Consider the following 20,272-nt stretch of genomic DNA (forward strand, 5'->3'; position numbering starts at 1 on the left):
AAGAAAAGAAACCCTCTCCCCAAAGGAAAACACGAAACAAGAACGACGCCTTCTCGAGAAGGTCAGCTGCGTTCAAGGAAATACCACCCGCCTTCCCCCTTCGCTCAGCTCTTCCCCTTGCGAGAGCTGGGGTGGAGGTCGCGGTCCAGGAGTATGACCTAGACGGCATCAAGAGCGTAACTAGCATGAGCGAGCAAGAAGGCTCCCTCCGCCCTTTGTCTAGGGGTGCAGTACCAAGCAGAAGGAAGACAAATGAAGGGCTGAGCAGTTTGTAGCCGAGGCAGGGTGGAGTGGGGTCCGTGGAGCTCACTCCCCTTCCTCCTTGATGCGTTGCTGTTTGTTGCGCCGGGCATCCATGTCAAAGTTGAAGTCGTTCCACTCATCGCGGGGCGGGAAGGAAATGGTCTGCCGGAGCGTGAAGCGGACCGCGTCGATGACCCGCTCCCCCCGGGTTTCGCTAGAGCCCACGCTGACGGTGGAGGCGCCGCTGGGGGTGCGCAGGAGGTGGGGAGGGGAGGAGAAGTCATGGAGCTGCCGGTGGTCCAGGATGCCCTTCCAGATGGCATGACGGAACTGCTCTGGGATCTTGAGGCTCACCAGATCCTGCAAGGCAAGGTGAAGGGCTTAAAACAGGGCAATCCCTTGGGCAAGCTGAGCTCTGGGAGTAGAAGCAGCCTCTGAGCCACCCTGCAAATGCCTATTAACCAAAGCAGCTACTAAAACCCCGGTGTCCGTGATGCACTGTAGAAGACAAACCACTTATCCTGAAGGTGGTGGTTCACTTCTGAACAAGCATGTGTAGCCATGAAGCAGCAAGGACTAATGACATAACGTCTGTTTTGAAGTTACACAAAACACACATTCAGGCATAAAATATGGTGACCTAAAGCTAGATATTTAACTGGACTGCAAGGCCTCCAAGACAACCTCAGGGAGACCTGCTGGTTTTCTATGGTGGGGGATGCTGGGCTGCAGAATTCCCGTGTTTACTTCGAAGCCTGCTGCAAAAGGATTTTAGAATCCAAGCTTGAGCTCCAGCATTCAAAGCTCTGGGTCTGACTCTATTAACTGCCTTAATTACTTGAACATAACCAAAATTTAAGAACAGACACATAGCCTTAGAAAACTTGGACTTTGAGGCCCCATCATCTCTGGTGCGGTACCTGAGGGTAGCATTACCTAAGATCTGGGAAATAGGGTATCAGCTTCTGAAAAAATTAGCAACCGGCTTTGGTTAATTTTGGTCAGCTTTTCTGATTAGAGCAGCAGCAGAAGGCAGACAGCCCACGCTAGGAAGCGAAAGCACCACAGCCTTGCAAAGTTTTGGGGCAAAAAAAAGGGACAGCCAGCTCTGAGGTGAGCAATGGCACAGGAGCGGAAGCAGCAACCCTGCAGCAGAAGCCATGCAAGAGAAAAAATCCAACCATCTGGGCTGAGATGCCAGTGGCAAGGGAAAATTGTTAAGGTAAGGCCAGAAAACAGAAGCAGGGAAGGAAAAACACAGACCACTTCTGGACAGCCTACTTGTCTGCAGGCGAGTGAGGTGTTTCAGAGCAGTGTAAACTGAAACCAAGCCTTGCAGAATTAACAGGCATATGGGCTGGGGCCACTTTTGGGCTAAAATGCACAGTGGTGGGGAGGGGGAGACACTCTTTCTCTGCAGTTACAATGCTGGCCCTGAGTCCAGCCTCTTCACCTCACACTAAGTGATCTCTGTGTGCAACAGCCTTAAATCAAACTAATCGTATAAAAATAAAAATGTACTGAGTCTGGATTTCTGACCCGTTCCTACAGCAGGGCCAAGAGTGCAAACAAAGGAAATGGTGAGGAGTTACTTACATCCATGGAGTAATGCTCAATCTGATAGATGGTGGTCAGCCCCTGGGTCGTGAAATAATCCACACAGGATGAGCAGCCCAACCTCGCTAAGAAGCTGCAGAGGAGGAAGGAAGGAAGGAGAGAGAAAAAAGGATCACCCTGGCTGCAACAGCCCAAACCACAGAAAAACCAAACACTCAGCCAACCTGCAGCAACAGGAAACAAAGCTTTCACCCTTGGCTTGACCTTCTCCAAGACATCCCAGGCCAGCAAGCTGTGTTGCTGCCACATCAAACAAATGAGGGAGTCCTTCAGCTTGGCTCCTAGCAGACAGCCCTCGTGGCAGCACCTTGCCTTAATCAAGAGCTGGTGCTACACAGCCTGGATCTTGGGGCAGGAAGGCTCTTGTGGACCCTCCTGCCAGGTCACTCCAGGTGGCTGAGCCCATGGCAGCCTGCTGCATGGATAGAGGGCTTCAGCAAGGCAGTGGGACTGGGGCTTAGGCACATCATGCACACAAAGTACTTCAAATCAGCACATTCCTCCCTAAGCGTAAAGGATTCCTTCTTTATGGGCAGCATCTTTCAACCTGTGCGACTTCATGGAGGGCAGAGGGGCTTCTGACCCCAGCCAGTGGCTTGCTGACTGGCCAAAGGGGAAAAAAAGAAAAAACAAAAAAAGAAAAAAAGAAATGTTTGCAAGACTGCCTGGCACCCTCAGCTCCACCAGTCCAACAGATGCTGCATCCCTGGGCTTTCTTGCAGTCCTAACGTCCCTGTTTCTCTCAGCTGCTCAGAGGCGGGGGTTTGAGGCTCAGTGCTCAGAGGGTGCCAGCCCCAGGACTGCCAAGACCCACTGGGATCCAGTGCTCCAGGAGAACGGGGTGAGGGACCCGGCAGGACCCTTCAGGCTCCCGACACGAGGCCTCCACTCCCTGCGGGTGGGAAACGTGCGCCGGGCAGCCTGCTCCCGCTCACCTGACGATGCTGCAGTCTGTGGGGTACGGAGGAGGGGGGGTGCAGTGGGATGTTGAAGGCATGGAGAGGGGAGGAGGCAGCGCCTGTGTGGGGCTGAGGCCATTCATGTCGCCGGTCATGGCCATGTGGGTGCCCATCATGGGAACTGGAGGAGAGAAGAAGGAGGAGCACATTGTTACCCAGGTGTCCCGTGGACCCCCACTTTGCCCCCAGCATGAGTGCCAAGGGACAGCATCCGCAGCTCAAGCAGCCTTAAATCCCCTGCAAAGCCCCCCACGGAGTGAGCTCATGGGGAATTTCAGGCAGGGCCACAATGACCGCACAAGGACCAGATGACAGACAGTCCTTTAGGAGCTCTCCCCTCGCCGGAACAACTGCCAGCGGCGCCGCCACCGCCGTGTCACCTTCCCTTACAAACAGGCTCGGTAGAAACCTAAGCGAGCTGCAGGCATCTCGGCTTTCCCTGCTGCAGGAGAGGAGCGGGACAGAGCCAGCAGAGTAACCCAATACAGAAGCCAAACAGCTTTGTTTTCAGAGACACTAAGAGTACCCGAAGGGGATCAGCAACAGGTGTGGGCAAGAGCCCAGCGCTTTTGAAATAATAAAAAAACCCCCCACAAACAACCACCTGAAAACCCCCACAAAAAACCAAACACCACCCCCCTCCCCCAAACCAACCAACCAAACTCAGCCCCCAGAACCATGTCTGTCATCCTGGATTTACAAGGCTGCTGGGCACTCTTCAGCAGCCAGGAGGAAGCAGGTTACAGAGCTGAGAGATGTAGGTATTTCCTTTGAAACTAAGAAGTGTCTTAATTGAACTGAGGGGAAAATGTTTGCTAACGTTTGCATCTCCTCTGCTGGGAAAGGAAGAAGAAACAAGTCTTGAAAGACAGATGACAGTGCAGCCAGACAGATCTGCAGCAAGCAGCAGCTCTGTTCACACCCGTGAGGCTCAGAGCAGGATGCTGAAACATAGAGAAAGCAGGAGACTCGCGCCGTGGCACAGCAACGAGCAATACTTGGCTCTGCAGGTTCCCAGCCCTGCTACCATGAATGACTCCAGGATCCCCAGACTAACACTAGCGACTTAGAGATGCCAAGTCTCCTTCCCTACACTAGTGGGGTGCGCACACAGAACAGGAGGAGAATGAGCGAGTGTTTCTTACTGTTGGTTCCCATGCCGTCGGGGATGGTAGTTGGGGTCAGGGCATTGCGCTGCTGGGGGTTAATTAGCTGGCTGACCGAGGGCAGCTTGTTCATGCTGTTCATTTTGCTGAGCGGTGGAGAGTTGGAGCCGTAGGACGACTGTGACTGCATGGAGGTCCTGCAAACCAAAGAGATGTTAGGACCGGAATCACAGCAGTTGGTTGTTAAGAGCGTGCATCCAAGGGGCTAAGTTTTTTGTTTGTGGCAGTGGTGAGCTACTGCTAGTGAAATCACTGACACCATGGGAGCATTGCAGATAAATATGACTGGGGAGAGAGTCAACAGGAAATAAGAAGTTTCCCATATATTCTGGGCATTTATTAAAAAACAAATGGTGAAATACCAACAAAGGTAAGCTTCACTTTTGGTTCAAATTTTTTATTTAAGGAAAAGTTTCTATGTAAGATTTTCAGTTGAACATGTGCAAAGCCAGCAAACAGCTGCCAAAACTCAAAAAAAGTATTTTTAAGTTAAGATCTCCTTGTAGTCAAAGACTTTTTTTGTAAGACCAAGAACTGAGGAAGCCATCTCAAACCATCCTGGCTACCCCTAAAACCTGACTGCAGAAACAATTTTCAGATCGGGTCATACTTATCACATTGGTTTCTCGAAAATTCCTAGTTATTCATATAATCAGGTTGTTACCAGGTGTATGTTACAGCCAGAGGCTCTTTGCTCAAGACGGACTCTGTACACCTTAGATCGTCAGAGCTGCCTAGGATGCAGACATGCAGCTTTTGCTGGTGTTAAGGAGAACCTGGTATCCGAACCCTGCAGGCTGCTTGCAAAGAGTATCAGATTCCTACTACCGCTCGACAACAGCACTAGCCTCCCTCAAGTCCAGACAGCCCCGAACTCCATCCAGCATATCCACAAACTGGGCCAGACAGCCTTGCTGGCGAGCTCCCCCCTGCCCAGCCCTGAGGGTCCCAGCTGCAATCCTGCCTCGTAAGCGATCCGGAGGGCGAAGACCAGACTGCTTCTGAATGACAGCCCAGTTCCCAAGATCGAGTTACGGCTGCGGCATCCCATCTGGAGTGGGGTCTTATTTGGGATATGCAGAAAATGATCATTAAAGTGGGCCCAACAGTGCAACTGGCAGAGAGATGTCATGCCACAAGGGAGCGGGTTTTTCTCTCTCCGACACCAGGGGCGTTTGCAAGACCGGGCAGAGGCGCTGGGGAAGCGGGCATGCTTCCCAAACACGACGTACCCTCGCAAGCCGTGCTTGCCCGGCAGAGCGGAGGTCGCCCAGGCTTAGTGACCCTGTGGTGAATGTGCAAGGGCACATTCCCGTCTTATTTCCCCTTGGGAAACTCGTTCGTCTGGGTATAACTGGTTACACCAATTCCTGTGAACTGGCTTTCCTTCTATGCAAACAGAATAGTTATTACTTCAAATAAGCAAAGTGTAAAGGAAAGAAAAGGCTTATTCCTAGATAATTTATTAAAACCTTCAGCACTCAAGGTCAAGTTTCATACAATTACATTGTCTCCAGCTTCCTGCACTTTTAAGACTTGCAGCGTTGGGTGGAGAAAACATCTATCCTAACAGGCTAGAGTATCTAAGGCCCTGAAGAAATGTTACCTAATTACACAATTACAGGAGGTACAGAAGGGTGTGAACTGTCCTTTGGCAGTGAAGATGCAGGACAAGATCCAGCAAACTTCATAGACTCAAGGAAGTGGAAAGCACAAGAAGCTTCACAAATTAATATTAACAGCAATTCCCAAGGGGAAGTGAAACCGAGCCATGAAGTTCAGACCCACCTTTTCAGGGTGAAGGGAATGATTCAGATCTGAGGTTTCAATTCACCAATTATAAAAGTTGAGGCCAGCTGTGAAATTCAAGTCAGGTTGACACCACCCTTAACCTAAGAGACTTCTGGATTTAGGACCAAAAATGAATATTGCTACTTTACAGGTTCAGGCACCTAGTCTAACTGAGCTTCAGCTGAAATTAATACAACACCTGAGTAGTCTCTTAGGGCAAAATCTGCATGATATGCAAGTGAGGTCACCACATACAGAGTGAAATTCCAAATCAAATCAACAAAGACTTCCCAAAAAGGATTTAGTTGCATTGGTTAAGCTCAGAACAGATTTTATTCAGAGAGCTCATGACTAGAAACCTTTTTTTTTTTTTTTAAGGGATGCCTGTCGCTATGAAACAAGATTCTCCATGGAAGTCAGTAGTGGACCTAGCTTCACCCGCCCCACCACTGACTGTTTTAGGGACAAGAAAAAAAAAGAAACAAGCAAACACAAGCCAACCCAAAGCAGCCTACACTATACAAAACAAATGCATACTTTAACATATCACTTAAGGACTCCATTCTTATCTCATTCATAATCATAAGAATCAAAATTAAGACAATCAAGCTCAAGTGAATAAAACTGGAAACAAAAGCATTTTTCTTCATACTTTTTTCAACTAAACTATTCCATCACATAAGCAGACATATAAAAGGTCTAGAGAAAGCCATCTAGCCAAAGAAAAGTTCCAAGATAAACCAAGATGCAAAATTTTATTGAAAATTCATGTCACACATCAATATAGCAACAGCCTCAGAAACACAAGAAAATGTTTTTGGTATTAAACACACAGACTACATGGTGTTTGAGGATTCATTTAAAATATATTGCTTTTTTATCAAAAATTTTTTTAAACAGGTATTATAAGAATGTCATGCACAGTGATTTTCATTGAAATTATACATACTATGTCTCAAGAAGATTAGAAGTAGGAGCATTAACATTTCTTTGATATCAATGCCAATGAAATGCATTTTAATATCAAGGTATAAGGACTTCAATTAAAAGACTATTATACTTCTTGGAACAGTCTGATACGAAAGGCACTGAGTCACATTCTGCAACTGATTTTTCTCTCTTCAAGAGGCTTTGTAATTATTTAACCAATGACATTTATAGTTGTGCAAGCTCATATGAGGGCAATTGCCTCTCGTGCTTCAAGGCATATACTGATCATCTCAAGAGGTCAGGAAGGAACTTCCTCCTTCTCCCACATATGAAGCACAGCTCAGTTCACAGGTTACCTTGTATAATTCTGAGCTTTCCCATCTCACTGGATATCAGCCCTTCACCAGAGGTAGGAAACTGCTCAGATAGACCAATTACCTGATTCAGTAGACAAGTCCTAGAGTCCTCATTCGCATTAGATGTATGTAATCATGTAACCATCATGTAAGCAGCCTTAATGCAAATGACATCAAACGTTCATTAAGTGCAAGAATAGGGCAGCTCAGAGTTTAAGATTTCACCCAAGACCCTGTGCCAACAGGTTGCTATCCCTGAAGACCCAGAGCTGCCCACAACACAGAGAGACGCAAGTGGAACTGAAGCTGTCCAGTTCTGGGCTTGCCTTTACTTAGAGCAGCCACAGCAAGCATAGCAAGGATTACATCCCCAGTTCACACACGGTCAACATGCCCATTTTGCAACGTTTTTTCAAGTAAGGTTGCCCACTGGGCTGCATAACACTGGGATGCCACTCATGTAGTCTAGTAATGGCACACAAGTGACACAGGTGATGCTCAGTTGCACTTATCCACTTTGAAGGCCCATGAAACAGGACACTGAAGAGCAGAGAGATGCCCTTGCTCTCCATACGTCAAACAGCTGATATTCCAAAGCAAACAATAGCGCATCTTCTCAACCACAGAAGTCGTTTGTAGGCTTCGTAACTGCGATCACGGAAGGGAGGAGCCCTGATGGTCACCAGGCAAACAGCAACTACAGCACAGGGACAAGGGTGGCGATAATGACTCCCCTTAGATTGCAGGTATGGGAGTTTCCCAAGGCAGGCAGTGGATGCAATCCGCTCTCCAGGGAATGGAGCTATAATACAGGGAGTGGATATACATCAACTAGTTGACATAGACTGATATGACCTGACTGACTGACAAGGCCCAATTAGTCCACTTGGTTATTCCTTGAAAGGAAAACGCTTACTTTTCTGAAGACCCAGATATGACAAAGGAGCAGTCAAAAGACAGCTGGGAAAAAGTTTTCTTTTATCTCCAGAGGTCAGACTACAAAGGAACTCCAATTGCTTCCAGCTCCAGGTTATTTGATTAAAAAATAAAGCAAGCACCTTCTCATATAACCACCTTGTAGCTGGAGAGCAAATCAAGTCACCATTAAGACCACTTTCACAATCATCATCCTCTTATAGCTAAGGAGGACAAATCAGAAGGCTTTTCCAGAGAACAAGGGGATCCAAATAATTTACATTCTTGTTTGGTGGAAGTCCCAAGTGCTGCATTGCCCATCATGGTACAAGAAATTTCCTAGAGGTCAGACTAGATGAACTGGAGCATGAGCTGGAATCTCCCAGTGCAGGCTGTGGATGCCTTGTATCTTCTGGTGGGCCACCTCCTCAAATTTGCTGGTGGACAGGCCCTGGAGCAGAGCTCTAGATACAGATTAGTGTGTCCCTGTCGCATCTTTCTGTATTGCTATCCACAAGCAGACAAGACCAAGATCCAGGAATAGACCGTCATGGGAAGGACAGAGTGACAATGCCAAGCATAATCCTGCATCTGCGCTGCATTTGCGGTTCAGATTCCCACCTCTCACAAGGAAAGGAATTGCTTTTCTTCTCCCAAATAAAATGGCACAGAGCAAAAGTTATCTGCTTTGTGATCTTGAGGTATGTCCTGGAGTTTCCAGGAAAGTAAAGAGGCACTTGATTTGTCTAGCTTTATGCAAGGAACAATGATAGAGCTGCAGCTGTATGAAATAGTCACTCCTTGCATTTAATTAGTTATTATTTAATCACAATTCTGGGGACTCTTCTCCATCAGCCCTCTCCACTACTCCTATGGTTAAACAAGTCTTGCTAAGACAACGAAGGACATATCCAGGGATGGGATATGGCTCTCAAGGGAGATGTTAGTATGAGTCATCACCTGCTCAGATCACAGCTCTGCTGCCTGGAAGCGGATGACATGATGTTCAGAGATAAAGTCTTCTCCCATTGCATCAGGCTTTTTTCCTTGGTGGGTGGCCAGGAGGCCCATTCTGCATTTGGGAGGCACCTTCTGTTCAGGCTGTGCCTAACCACAAGTGTCAGAGCTGGGTACACACCTGCCTCAAATAAATCCAGCATTGACTGTGCTGCAGGCACAGAGGTCCCTGCACCTCTGTGTTGATCCAGCCACCACGCTGTGTTTCCCAGGGGCTGCTGATCACTGGCATTTACATCTGAGCTCTGTTCCCCAACCACCGCTGACCTGGGCTGACACCAGCCCGCCAGGAGTACCATTCCTGGTGTACCTTCAGTAACTTCTTCACATTTCTGTTTCTTGCAGCTGTGAACATCAGACAGTTCCTTGGGAGAGATGCCACTGCCTGAGAGCATGGCTTGAAGGACACTTCTCTTCCAGTATTGGGGTCTGTTCTTCATGTCAGGATGTTTAAGCATCTGCCAGTAGGGAAGAGCCGCAGCAGGAATCATGCCTACCTCAATCAGCTCCTCCCTCTTTCCCAGTGTCCGCACCTAGTGCCACACCACCTGCAATGCTGGGTTAATTCCATGGCATGCTACTTGCCTGTTGATTGTTCCTCCTTTGTGCTGGTGTGGGCTTACCACTTAGAGATGACGTTTCCAAAGGATTCAAATCCACCTTGTCAAGCCCCGTACAAACAGCTTTCAGAGGTAGAGTTTGATACAAGCAGTGTGAGGATTTACATGTCCTTCCTGAGAAATGATCTCCTGCACAGGAATTGCTAAGCCAGGATGGACTTTATGGACATAATAGGCAAAACCAAAGGCAACTGGTTGCAGAATTAATGGACAAGGTGGGCATGGCCTGAGGCTACTTGGTTGAATCAACTGCAACATGTGCTGGCACCACTTTCCTTTAAACTGTGACGTTTATAGTGATGGGGTAAAACATAGTAAGGTTGATGACTACTCTGAAGCAACATCTAATAACTGCTGAATGTCTGCAAGGAAAGGGGCAAGCGCTGGCCCCTTTACACAGGTAGGGCAATGAGCAGTTTTGGACACACTACCCTTTACACCCTCAGCTGCAAAAGGGACAGGGACACTGGGCACGCATGGACGTCATTACACAGAAGGACTCCAACCTCACATTCACTTTGTGCAGCTCAGCCCACCACTTGGATCGAGCCCACAGAGTCAGGAGGGACCTAAGTTCGGCAAAGCTGGATTAATGCCAGTGGTGCTGGTACAAAGTCAATGTCACCCAGTCTTCCTTACAATTTTTATGTATTTTAGATCAGACCCTTCATGATTAGAAATAAAGGGCAACAACTCATGATGCCAAATTAGTGGACATTTCTACAAGAAAAGGAAAACATGATTTCTTACCAGTGCCAATTCATATAATTATTACCTCCCCCTGTCCAGCAGTACAAATACTTCAGCTACTTGTGCTATACTTATTACTGCATGACCAGCATTAAAACAGGCCAAATTTACTATCACAGACTGTTTAAACACACCCAACCCATGAACACATTTTTAATTTAAACAAGACAAGAGGCATTTTAAAATTGAGACCTGCTCAGAGAAACCCCATTGAGTTTCACAAATACAGAAGTAACAGGAAAGAGTATCGACAGGTTACAAAAAAAGGAAGAAAACGTTACACTAAGACAGACGACGTTGTGGTTCCTGACCTCCCAATGCTATAGGCTACAGCTAAGAGGTCTGTAGAAGTGTCTTGTTTTTGCAAAGTTTGAGTCCCTTCAGAAGATTACTCTCACTATTTACTCTGTTGCTATCAGGCTGCATATTTGCCCCACTGTTCCTAGTCCCGCCAGCTGGGCAAAGCGACCCCACCAGCCTGGTTTATGGATATACTGATGGGTTTGGGGGGCTGGAATGTTTTAGGATGGCATCGGTCTGTTTGGGAGGGTCTCTCCTTGAGTCCGTGAGTTCACTCCTGAAGCAGGCCGAAAGGAGACTGTAAAGAAGGAACCAGAGAAAAGAAAAAGATGAATGTACAGGACCCTTCACCAGCCACCAAGAGAGAAACAGTCACTTTCCACCTTCATGATCACAGTATGGGCTTTGAAGGAGGGGAGAAGCAGATGTCTTAACACCTACAGTGAGGGTATGTGACAGGGAGATTTAGAAAGCCGGAAAGCCCCACGTACAAACGCGTGCTTGGCAAGGATGAGAAAACAACTAGTTAATAGGGAAATCTGATTTCTGTGTCCCAGTCTCATGGGTGCAAATGGTGCCCTGATACTGTTCCCAGTGACAAATGCAAGAGGAAAAAAAGCACTCAGCCAAAGGGGAAAAGGAAAGAAGCAGCTTCCATTGAGCCCACTTCAAACTTCAATTACTTAAAAACCGGGAGCTGCTGCTAGGAAGAGAGGATGGTGCCTACTGTGAAAGGGCCATATCGATTACATCTCAACTACTCCCCTTTTCAAAGCTGGGGGACCCTCTACACTGAAGCTGAGGGGTCCCTGGGGCTGCCAGCTGATGCAGAAGGTACTGCACCCTCAGACCCAGCAAAGCAAATGCAGCACATCTTCATATACCTAATTCCACACTTTTTCTTGCTTACTTTCATCTTGGCAATTCTCTAGTGAGAAGACTATCTGAGTGCCTGGAGTTCACAACGCATGCAAGCACAGCACTACAAAACTAAAAACCATGCAAAAATTCACTATTAGCTTCCACACCAAAAATGAGAATAACTAGGTGGAGTTATGAAGAATACCTTCCCCACCAGCCCCCTCCGATGACAGCAAGCGCCAGGATCCTCGCAGTGCCCATCTCAGCTGGAGCACTCCAGGCACTTGATAGCTCAGCTCTGTCACACCTCACTTGCAAGGTTAATCCCTTCTCATTTGGATAACGAACGTGCTGCTCATTAGATTGAAAGGCAGCCAGTGGGCAGGTTGCAGCCCTGCTGATATGAGAAAAATGTTTGCTGGGATACAAGATCCCGCTTGGACGTAAGAGCCCTCCTCTTGGTAGGCATTGGAAGACTTTGTGAAAATCCTTCAAAATCATGGGAATTGGACTTGATGATCCTTATGGGTCCCTTCTAACTTGAGATATTCTATCATTCTATGCTACGGCAAATTGAAATAAAGACTGTTCTGAAAAACAGTTCTGGTGAAACCCACCACAGGAAATTTTGCTGAATATGAAAAAGTGTTTTCCAGTGAAACCTTTAAAGACGGTGCAGATACTCCCTGGGAATATTAATGGTAAACATGTTTCACAGCAGAGTATCAAAGAAACCTTCCTTCCCCAACAAAGTACAGGCCACCTCTGGCATCTCTGCAGCAAGGATCTTCTGGCAAATCCATGTTTTAAACAGCGGCAGACCGTGAAAAGGAAGTCTTCTAAATAAACGTGTGTGTTGCTGTTCAAATGTGGGGCCCAGGATTTGGCAGTGAAAAAGGAAGAATAGAAATTGCCTCAAAAAAACCCAACTTCCCACCTATGATCATGAAGGTATTTGGCATAACAGTAAATAAGAGAAAACCATGCACAAAGCAGCAAACAGAGAAAGGAGATGAGACAGAGAAAGACTGTGGCCTGGCACAACGTGGAGCATTGCAGTATGTTGGTCATCTTGTCATCTAGACAAAGCTTTCTGATTGTCACCGGATTTGTCCTTTTTATTCCAGAACAGTAGGACAGTTGTATCTGCGGGCCTGCCAAATGCCGTGCTGGTCTGTATGTGCCTGAGAGCAATTATACAGTTGTTTTCCAAAATGGCAGATTTATATTTTTAAAACTGCCTTTCACCATGATAATCTTATCCTTACTTTTCCTACTCTTCAAAAAAGATGAAGCTTTCCATGTTGTAGGAATGAAAGGGAAACTTCTTCCCACACACCTAGATAGCTTTTCTATGTTAACCATTGCTAGAGAAGTAAACTGAAAAATCAAGTAATTCCTCTATCAAGGCTTGACTGTGGAGCACATGTGGATGCAGCTCCATTTTGAGAAGAAAGAGCTAAAGGCTCTTTCTCTTCATAAAGATCCCGGCCCCACAGAGCCCTGCTAGGACCTACAGCTTCCTGCACATTCGAACTTGGTCACTGCATAGACACTTCCCTAGCTCCCAGTGTTAACAAACACTTTGAACAAAAGTGAACTAAGACTGAGTTTTGAAAATACATCCCTACTTATAAAGTGAAGGGCATTTTCTTAAAAGTGAGAACAGACTCGCAAAGGAGTCACCGTGCTGCTGGGGTTGGCGAGGCTGACAAGGAACCAGTGGCCGGACATCTCCCAGCAACCTGCTCGCGTGCAGGTTTGCTCTTACCCAAACCAGTTCCTACAAAATGTCTTTTCTCCCTGCTCTCACACTGAGATCTGAAACCCCTTTATGATTCTTTTCAGCCTAAATGCCCCTTTGCCTTGAACACATTGCTTCAGAAATTAAGTCATACCCTGGATTATCAAGGCAAAAGCACCGGAATGCAACTGTACTTAAGAAGCTATTGCTTGAACATGCATCTCAGCACAGAGGACCCTGCTTGATGGCAGGCTGTCGGCAAAGACAACTGCAGCAGCTCTGGACAAACACTGAAAGTTATTTTTCTCCCAACTCCTGGCATCCTTAAAAGCTCTTAATCTTTCTCCCCAGTATCTGAGCACACTCAGCAGCTGAGAAAAATGAGTATATAACTGGACAAGTGCCAGGAGACATGCTAAAAGAAGTTTCATTAAATTAAATGGCTGGACTTATACATGCTGGTCTTAAAGGTAACACAAATACCAACCTCAGTTGCCAGGAACCCGTCTTATTGATATAGGAAGAATGAAAACAGTAATTATGGCAAAACAACTGTCAGCACCAAGTGAAAGCTGTCATCTGCCGCCATCCATTTCTGCTTACAAAACCATTTCTCAGCTGAAATGGCTGTAGTTCAGGTGGAGCTTTGAAGACACGCGGCTGAGCACACAGAGGCCACAATGCCTGGGAGCTAGTAAATACAAGCTATAGTATATACAAACAGTGCAGATGACTGATAAAAATAAATAATAATAACAATGAGAATTTTAAGTGCCCTGAAAAAAAGAGTCCAGAGCCCCTGGATGCTCCAGCCATTTTGGCACAAGACTTTTTTCACACCTCCACAAGACTCCAGCTGACACTAAAAACACACAGGTCGAAATGTGAACACATGCAGGGATCTGGCACAAAGCCATGGTATTGCAGAAGTCCTGAGACAAGGCCAAGGCACCGAAATAAATCCCTACAGGCTCAAGTGGGACTTATGTGGTGCCTTGGCCTCATGCTAACCTCCGCAGAGGAATGAGTTATACCCGCAGCCTCTTGACGCGTGAGCTTACCAGCAGGAACGCATGAGATCCTAAGCACTACCGCTGGCGGCTACCTAGAGCCCAGACGGCTATTTTCTGTCACCTGATACAGCAGGTGAAGCAATGCCCATGAATGACACCGCTTACGGTCTGTCTGGGAAGTCACTCTCTGACCCAGTCTCTGTGATTGCAAAGCTCTGGGAACAGAGGGGAAAATGGAAACCAGACACTTATTTGGCCCTTCTTCTCTCCATCCTCCTGCCACTTACACCACTCAAAGTAATCCTGGCACAGTCCTGCCAGCCAAGTTCAGATAGGAACTATGTCTGCCTGGATGGAAAGTTTCTCATGTGCAATGTGGAGACACTTGTCAGTGACAAATTAGCTTTTAAAAATGCTTTAAAAGTGCATGCATAGTCTTTTCTTTGAAGAACCCAGTGGTCACAAAGAAATTATTACGTCACATCCTTGCTCCTCATTTTCAGCTTCCCTTTTTATAGCTGAGGAACCTACAGTATTTATACCCCACTGAAACACCAGCCCTCCAACAGCACTAGGAGATGCTCAGCAGTGGGGTCCAAGTACTGAGCTGAGATGGTGCACACAGTCACGGCTTCGTGCGCTCTCGGCAAGATGCTCAGATGGACACCCTGGAGAAGGCGTGGAGGTGGCTCCGTGTTTGCTGCCGCTCCCACAGAGTGGACGAGAGAAGAGCACACCCACCCTGCGCCTCCCAGCTCGCACACGCGTGTGCGCTGGGTTTGCGTCTGCAGGCTGTTCCACAGCCTGCCTTGCTGTGCCTTGGGCCCCGGCTGGAAGTCAGAAATGAGGCACTGAGCCTGTCCTCATTCACCCTCCGAGGCCAAAAGGTGAATTGTGTGAGACAAGAGACCAGAGAGGGACCTTGCAAGCAGTCAGGACATGCGCTTGGGGAAGAAGGACTGCTTTGACAAATTGTGCAGGTCATGAAATCTGAATCTCAAACTCATAATCTCTCAGGTCCTGGTCCAGAAACTTGGCTTTGGCCAAACTCCTGGCACCAATTTCTATCAGCTCTGGACCAGGGGGTTAACAAGCAGCTATGCTGTTGGAAAGGATTTTGCTAGTGCAGTACTCTACGAGTGCTTGGCCCTCGATTGAGCACCACGCCCCAACAACCAACTGCGCAGAGCCTTCTGTGTCTCTCTCGTCTCTCCTCCTTCCCCACTGCACAGGTCACTGCAAGCATGCTCATACTCACTGCTTCTGGAGCAAGTGCTGGTGTTGCTGCTGCTGCTGCTGCCGGTAGGTCTCAATCGTGTGCTGGGGAAGGTACTGCATTAGTTCCAGGGACTCTTTGATCTTTAGTAGCATTTCATATGTCTCCCGTCCTCTCACCTGGATCATGGGAAAAGGAAAAGGGGGAAAACAAAGGCCTTAGAGACTGCATCTATAGTCCCTAGTGACAGCCACCTTAGCGAGTTTTAGATAAAGTCAAGCAAACAACCAGAGCAGGATGCAAATACTCTGTTTAAACACTATGCATACGCAATAAAACTGCTAAGCCTTGTGCTAGAGGTACAGCAGATAATGTTGAAGAGCGATAATCCGATACTGCAGGCTAATGAACATCTTGGGGTTGTCATCTGGCTCGATGTAAATCTATGCCAACCAAAAGCAATATTCTGATCCCATCTGTTAGACAGAAAATGTCTTTACCTGCCTCAGATGTAAGCAAATCTGGTGCTGAATCTTACATGCCTTGAGGAAAAAAAGAGTACTTGAATTTGGGTGTTGGGTTTGGATCTCTCTTCTCCTCTAAGCACACCGTGGTCTGTGATTTATCCAACTAAATGTGACTCATGGCGAAGCAGCTCAATGGCCAATAACAGATGCTTCTTGCCCTTTCTCATCCTACACTTAATATAGCACATTTCACTTCTATCGCTACAATACATATAAAAGCTGCAGAAGCATCCACCTTTGTCAGCAAGACAACTCCCATTATCACTAGAGAAAGCTCAAGTGCCACAGACTCAGAAATGACAGAGGAGGAAACCCTGTTAGGTCTCCAAAACAATGTTTTCAACAGGACAGACAGATCCCTTGGGATATTCTCATATGCCTTGCACAAACAACTCTCAGTCAGCAGCTAATGGGATTTTTTCATATTTTCTGTTTGGAATATGCATTTAAAATAGATAGCTCTGGGGATTAAAACAATATTCCACATCCCGTTCCCATCCTCAGTTCTCTCTGAGGTCTAGGTGAGCAGCTGACTTGCCTCAAGACACCGAGGAAGATATTAAACATAGGGTAAATGCAAAGAGAAAGAACTCACTGGCAAGTATAAGAGCTCATCATCTGGCGAACGTCTTTTTTTGATAGATGTCATCTGTATGCCATGAGTTCCTTGTCGAAAAGCTGGAAGAGAAACCCCAAAAGCATCCCATTAAAAAAAAAGGAAGAAAAAGAAAGAGAGATACAGAAGAGACATTAAATGCATGGCCAGCTCAAACCCGCAGTGCTGTGAAAGGGTCTCTGCCTGAGCTGCTCCAGAACCGTGCTTGCAGCTGCTGGCTCCGTAAGGCAGACATGACTTTGCAGATATTGTGTGGCCATTCCGCTTGGGGAAACACATCAGCCAAGGAGTGCTGGATATACAGCAAAACCCCAGCAAGGCACACCTAGAACAAGCACTGGCTCTTTGCATGAAAGACTCTGAGCTTTGGTGTTACGGTGCTGACAAGCTGTTGGTGGATCAGTGATCTGCGAAAGTGAGACAACAGGCAGGGAGCATGCAAAATTCACTGCAAAAACGAAGTCCCCCTCCAAGCTGCCTCCTGTTAAAAGCTGCTGCCTTGCTGTTCAGCCTACTGTCATCACTGAGCCTATGCAGGAAAACAAAGCTGGGTCTCCACGTCTTGCATGTCTGATGAGCACGTTGTGCTCTTTAGAGCACAAAGGAGAGGCCACTTGCCAGAGCACCTCTGATGCACAGCAGAATTTACGTGCAGTCTTAATCTAGATCGTTGCGGCTGGAAGACACATGCCATGGCACGAGACACTGGCTAGAAGGAGCAGAGAATGACAGCACAGTCCCAAACAAGCAGTAAAGGTTCAAAAAGTAGCTACAGAGTCCCAGCCATGTACCTCGAGGTTGGCAAACACACATCCCCTACAGCCAGTGCTGGCAGGACTAATCTAACACAGGCAGCGCTGCAAGGGAGCCCGCAAATCCAGAGTGTCAAATGCTGTTTTGTGAAAAATGCTCATTTTTCGGGCTGATCGACCCTGGGAGAAGAGACACCTAACGCTCTCCTGCCTCCAAGCCCACGCACAGCACCGCTTTGTCCCTGTGGCACAAGCGCCGGGGCCACACCTGCAGCTGGTGACAGCACGATTTGCAATCTGCCCAGCTCTGCCAGCTACTTACGGCGCTTCGTACCATCACCATTCTTTGTGCTGTCGGAGACTTGCTGCTTGCGAATGCTGTCCTCGTCTGCTTTGCGATCTCTACCTGGGCAAGCGCAAATGCGGGCTTCGAAACATCGGCGGCCCAAGACTTGCCCACTGGGGAGAGAGGTGAGAGGAAACATCAGCTGGCAGCTCAGATGTGGGCCAGCAGCATCCCTCAGCTTCACAGCAGACTATGCACAGACAGACCCAAACCTCCCATTTCCCAGTCAGGATGTCCCAGGCATTGGGGAATTCCCACCTGCAAAGATTTGAAAAATGTCCTATGGCCCCTTGCATCAAACTGTCCCTAAGGATATGCAATGCTGCCCTGAGCAGAAGAGGAGCCAGAAGGCCACCTCTCAAGCAGACGGCTACACTCGTGATGCACTACTTACTCTCTGGTTTCCAGTGTCACAATGATGAGGATCGGGCGACGGTTCATCCCTCCCACGCAGCTACTGTTACACATGAAGTTGTACAAGACTGTTGTGAACTCCGTACCAACCTGGATGAGACAAAAGGGATGAGCAGGATAGATGGTGGATGGAAAGCTCTGCTTTTTCCAGGCTCTCCTCTTGTACTCCCACAGCTGTGCTGCAATCAGACTAGCATGAAACAGGCCTCACCACAAGGCTTCCTTAAAGGAAATGAAGAACTCCAGCTCTCAAGGGATAAAGAGAGTGTTTAAAAGCTCATTTCTGACAAAGAGGAAGAAGGAATTCATTGTGATGAGGATGGGGAAAGCACAAGATCCCGACTCCTTCAACTAGGGTTACAACCCCCACCCCCTTTGTGTGCTGGGATGCCACCACCCTGAGCTCACAACGTACCTGCGGCGGCTCGTAGGGGACCAGCACACTCTGCCTCCCGGTGATGGGGTCTTCTACATACTGGGCATGGCTGTTCCCTTCCACCCTGATCAGGTGGCTGGGAGGCGCAATCTGCCCTGCAAGGGCAAGGAGGCAAAAAACAAGAGACACCGTTCAGTGAAGCAAGCCCACGTGCAGAGCAGCAAGATCTTCCACCAAGGGAAACCCCTGCGCCTGGCCCCGGAGGTCTATCAGAGCAGACATGTGCCTCCCAGCCCTTAAAGCATCCCTTCCCAAGGTGCCCACTGCCAAACATCAAAGGCAACGCAGACTTCCTCACGCTGGATACCTGAACATGGGCTTCTCAAGATCCTGGACTAAGTGAGCCCAAACATCAACTGAATGGCAGCTCACAGCCAGCTGTGAGCAGATAGCTTCAAGCAGATTACTCCCATGTGGATTTTAATACCAGCTGAAAGTCTTTCTTTTCCTCCCCCTGAATGTGTATGCAAGAAAAATTCCTTCAAGTCTCAATCCCTACTCTTCTCCCCATCAACTGCTAGCCCTCTTCTCTTACCTCCCATCAGTCTTGATCCCAAGGAGCTAAAAATGATTCAAGCAGCAAGAGAAATATGCATTTAATTAAGTCAACTTGAAAAATCACTCTTGCTTACAGCAGTGGCAGAAGGGAACATGGTGATCTTTGTTTCTAGGCCCCTTCCCAATAATTTGAAAAAATAGTTTCCTTCCTGCAAATTTACTTCAGTGTTTCTACAACATACAACTAAATTCTGAGGGGAGAAACCTGTTATAGGTTCATCCAAAGAATTTGTTTTGTGTTTGAACTGTTCATTTCTTACTTGAAATACAATGTATTTCTAGAGAAATAATTGCTTCAGAATAAGAATTTACAGTTTTAGGTTTTTTCTTTCTTAAAACTCCATCACTGAACCAGGAATCAACCCTCAAAAAATCCAGTTGCCAGAAAAGCACTTTAATATGAAAAACTATTTCAAAGAACTATCTCACTCCACTCTGATTTTACACTCACAGATCCTTGCTTATTTTTGGGTTTGTCAAGTTAGCTGCATTGTAACCAGCAAAGGGATCCAGGTTCCTAAGACACTCTGCTAACTGACACCAACCGGGTTTTTTTACAGTAGGAGATAAATAATGCACATAGAATAAAACAGATGCTCATTTGAACTTATGTGAACTTAAGTGGCCAAGGCAAAACCAAGCCCAGCCCATGAGTTTGCAGAAAACCCCAGGACATTTTTAAAACAGCTGCTACTTCACTAACATGAGGAGAAGCAAGTAGAAGATTAAAACATTAATACTGAACCGATAGCGTTAAATGTACAGGGAGGCTGCCTGCAGTTGATGCTGGCACTTAGTGTTATCCTGCTAGAGATAAACAGCCCCTCCGTCTTTGAGGCATGGATTAAGGACTGGGGATGATATTGCATCCTGTTACTAGATCCCTGTTCCAGCGACGTGGAAGCTCATTCCTGCGCGCAAGAACAGCTGGTTCTCATTGCGGGAGCAAAAGCGGAGCGTGGAAAGGCTGCCAGAAGGGCACTGCCTGCCATGGGGACAGACATCCATCCAACCTGGGCAGGCGTGAAGTTTATTTCAGTACGTTCTTCCCAAGGACGTGCTTGCACAGGGACAGCTAAAGTATAGCATGAGGCTTCCTGCTAAGCATGGGAACTAAAAAGCTGC

The 20,272-nt window shown here is 47.3% G+C and overlaps 1 protein-coding gene across 8 annotated transcripts in view; it reads right to left on the reverse strand.

Annotated features, from left to right (window-relative positions):
• Positions 1 to 300: 300 nt before the first annotated feature.
• Positions 301 to 20,272, reverse strand: part of TP63 (tumor protein p63) — a gene marked incomplete at both ends in the record, with an annotated part of 105,014 nt that continues 85,042 nt past the window's right edge. For 3 of the 8 annotated variants that reach the window (XM_082003410.1, XM_082003408.1, XM_082003412.1), the window contains 9 exons: positions 301 to 603; positions 1,840 to 1,933; positions 2,796 to 2,940; positions 3,965 to 4,122; positions 15,541 to 15,677; positions 16,621 to 16,703; positions 17,728 to 17,852; positions 18,134 to 18,243; positions 18,569 to 18,684. In XM_082003410.1, the coding sequence (XP_081859536.1) occupies positions 307 to 603; positions 1,840 to 1,933; positions 2,796 to 2,940; positions 3,965 to 4,122; positions 15,541 to 15,677; positions 16,621 to 16,703; positions 17,728 to 17,852; positions 18,134 to 18,243; positions 18,569 to 18,684 (1,265 nt within the window). Of the gene's footprint in view, positions 604 to 1,839; positions 1,934 to 2,795; positions 2,941 to 3,964; positions 4,123 to 10,847; positions 10,963 to 15,540; positions 15,678 to 16,620; positions 16,704 to 17,715; positions 17,853 to 18,133; positions 18,244 to 18,568; positions 18,685 to 20,272 lie in introns of those variants that run through there. The other 5 variants (XM_082003409.1, XM_082003413.1, XM_082003411.1 and 2 more) reach the window with 2 other exon arrangements.

The sequence above is a fragment of the Phaethon aethereus genome (assembly GCF_964289735.1).
Source record: "Phaethon aethereus genome assembly, chromosome: 9".
NCBI lineage: Eukaryota > Metazoa > Chordata > Aves > Phaethontiformes > Phaethontidae > Phaethon > Phaethon aethereus.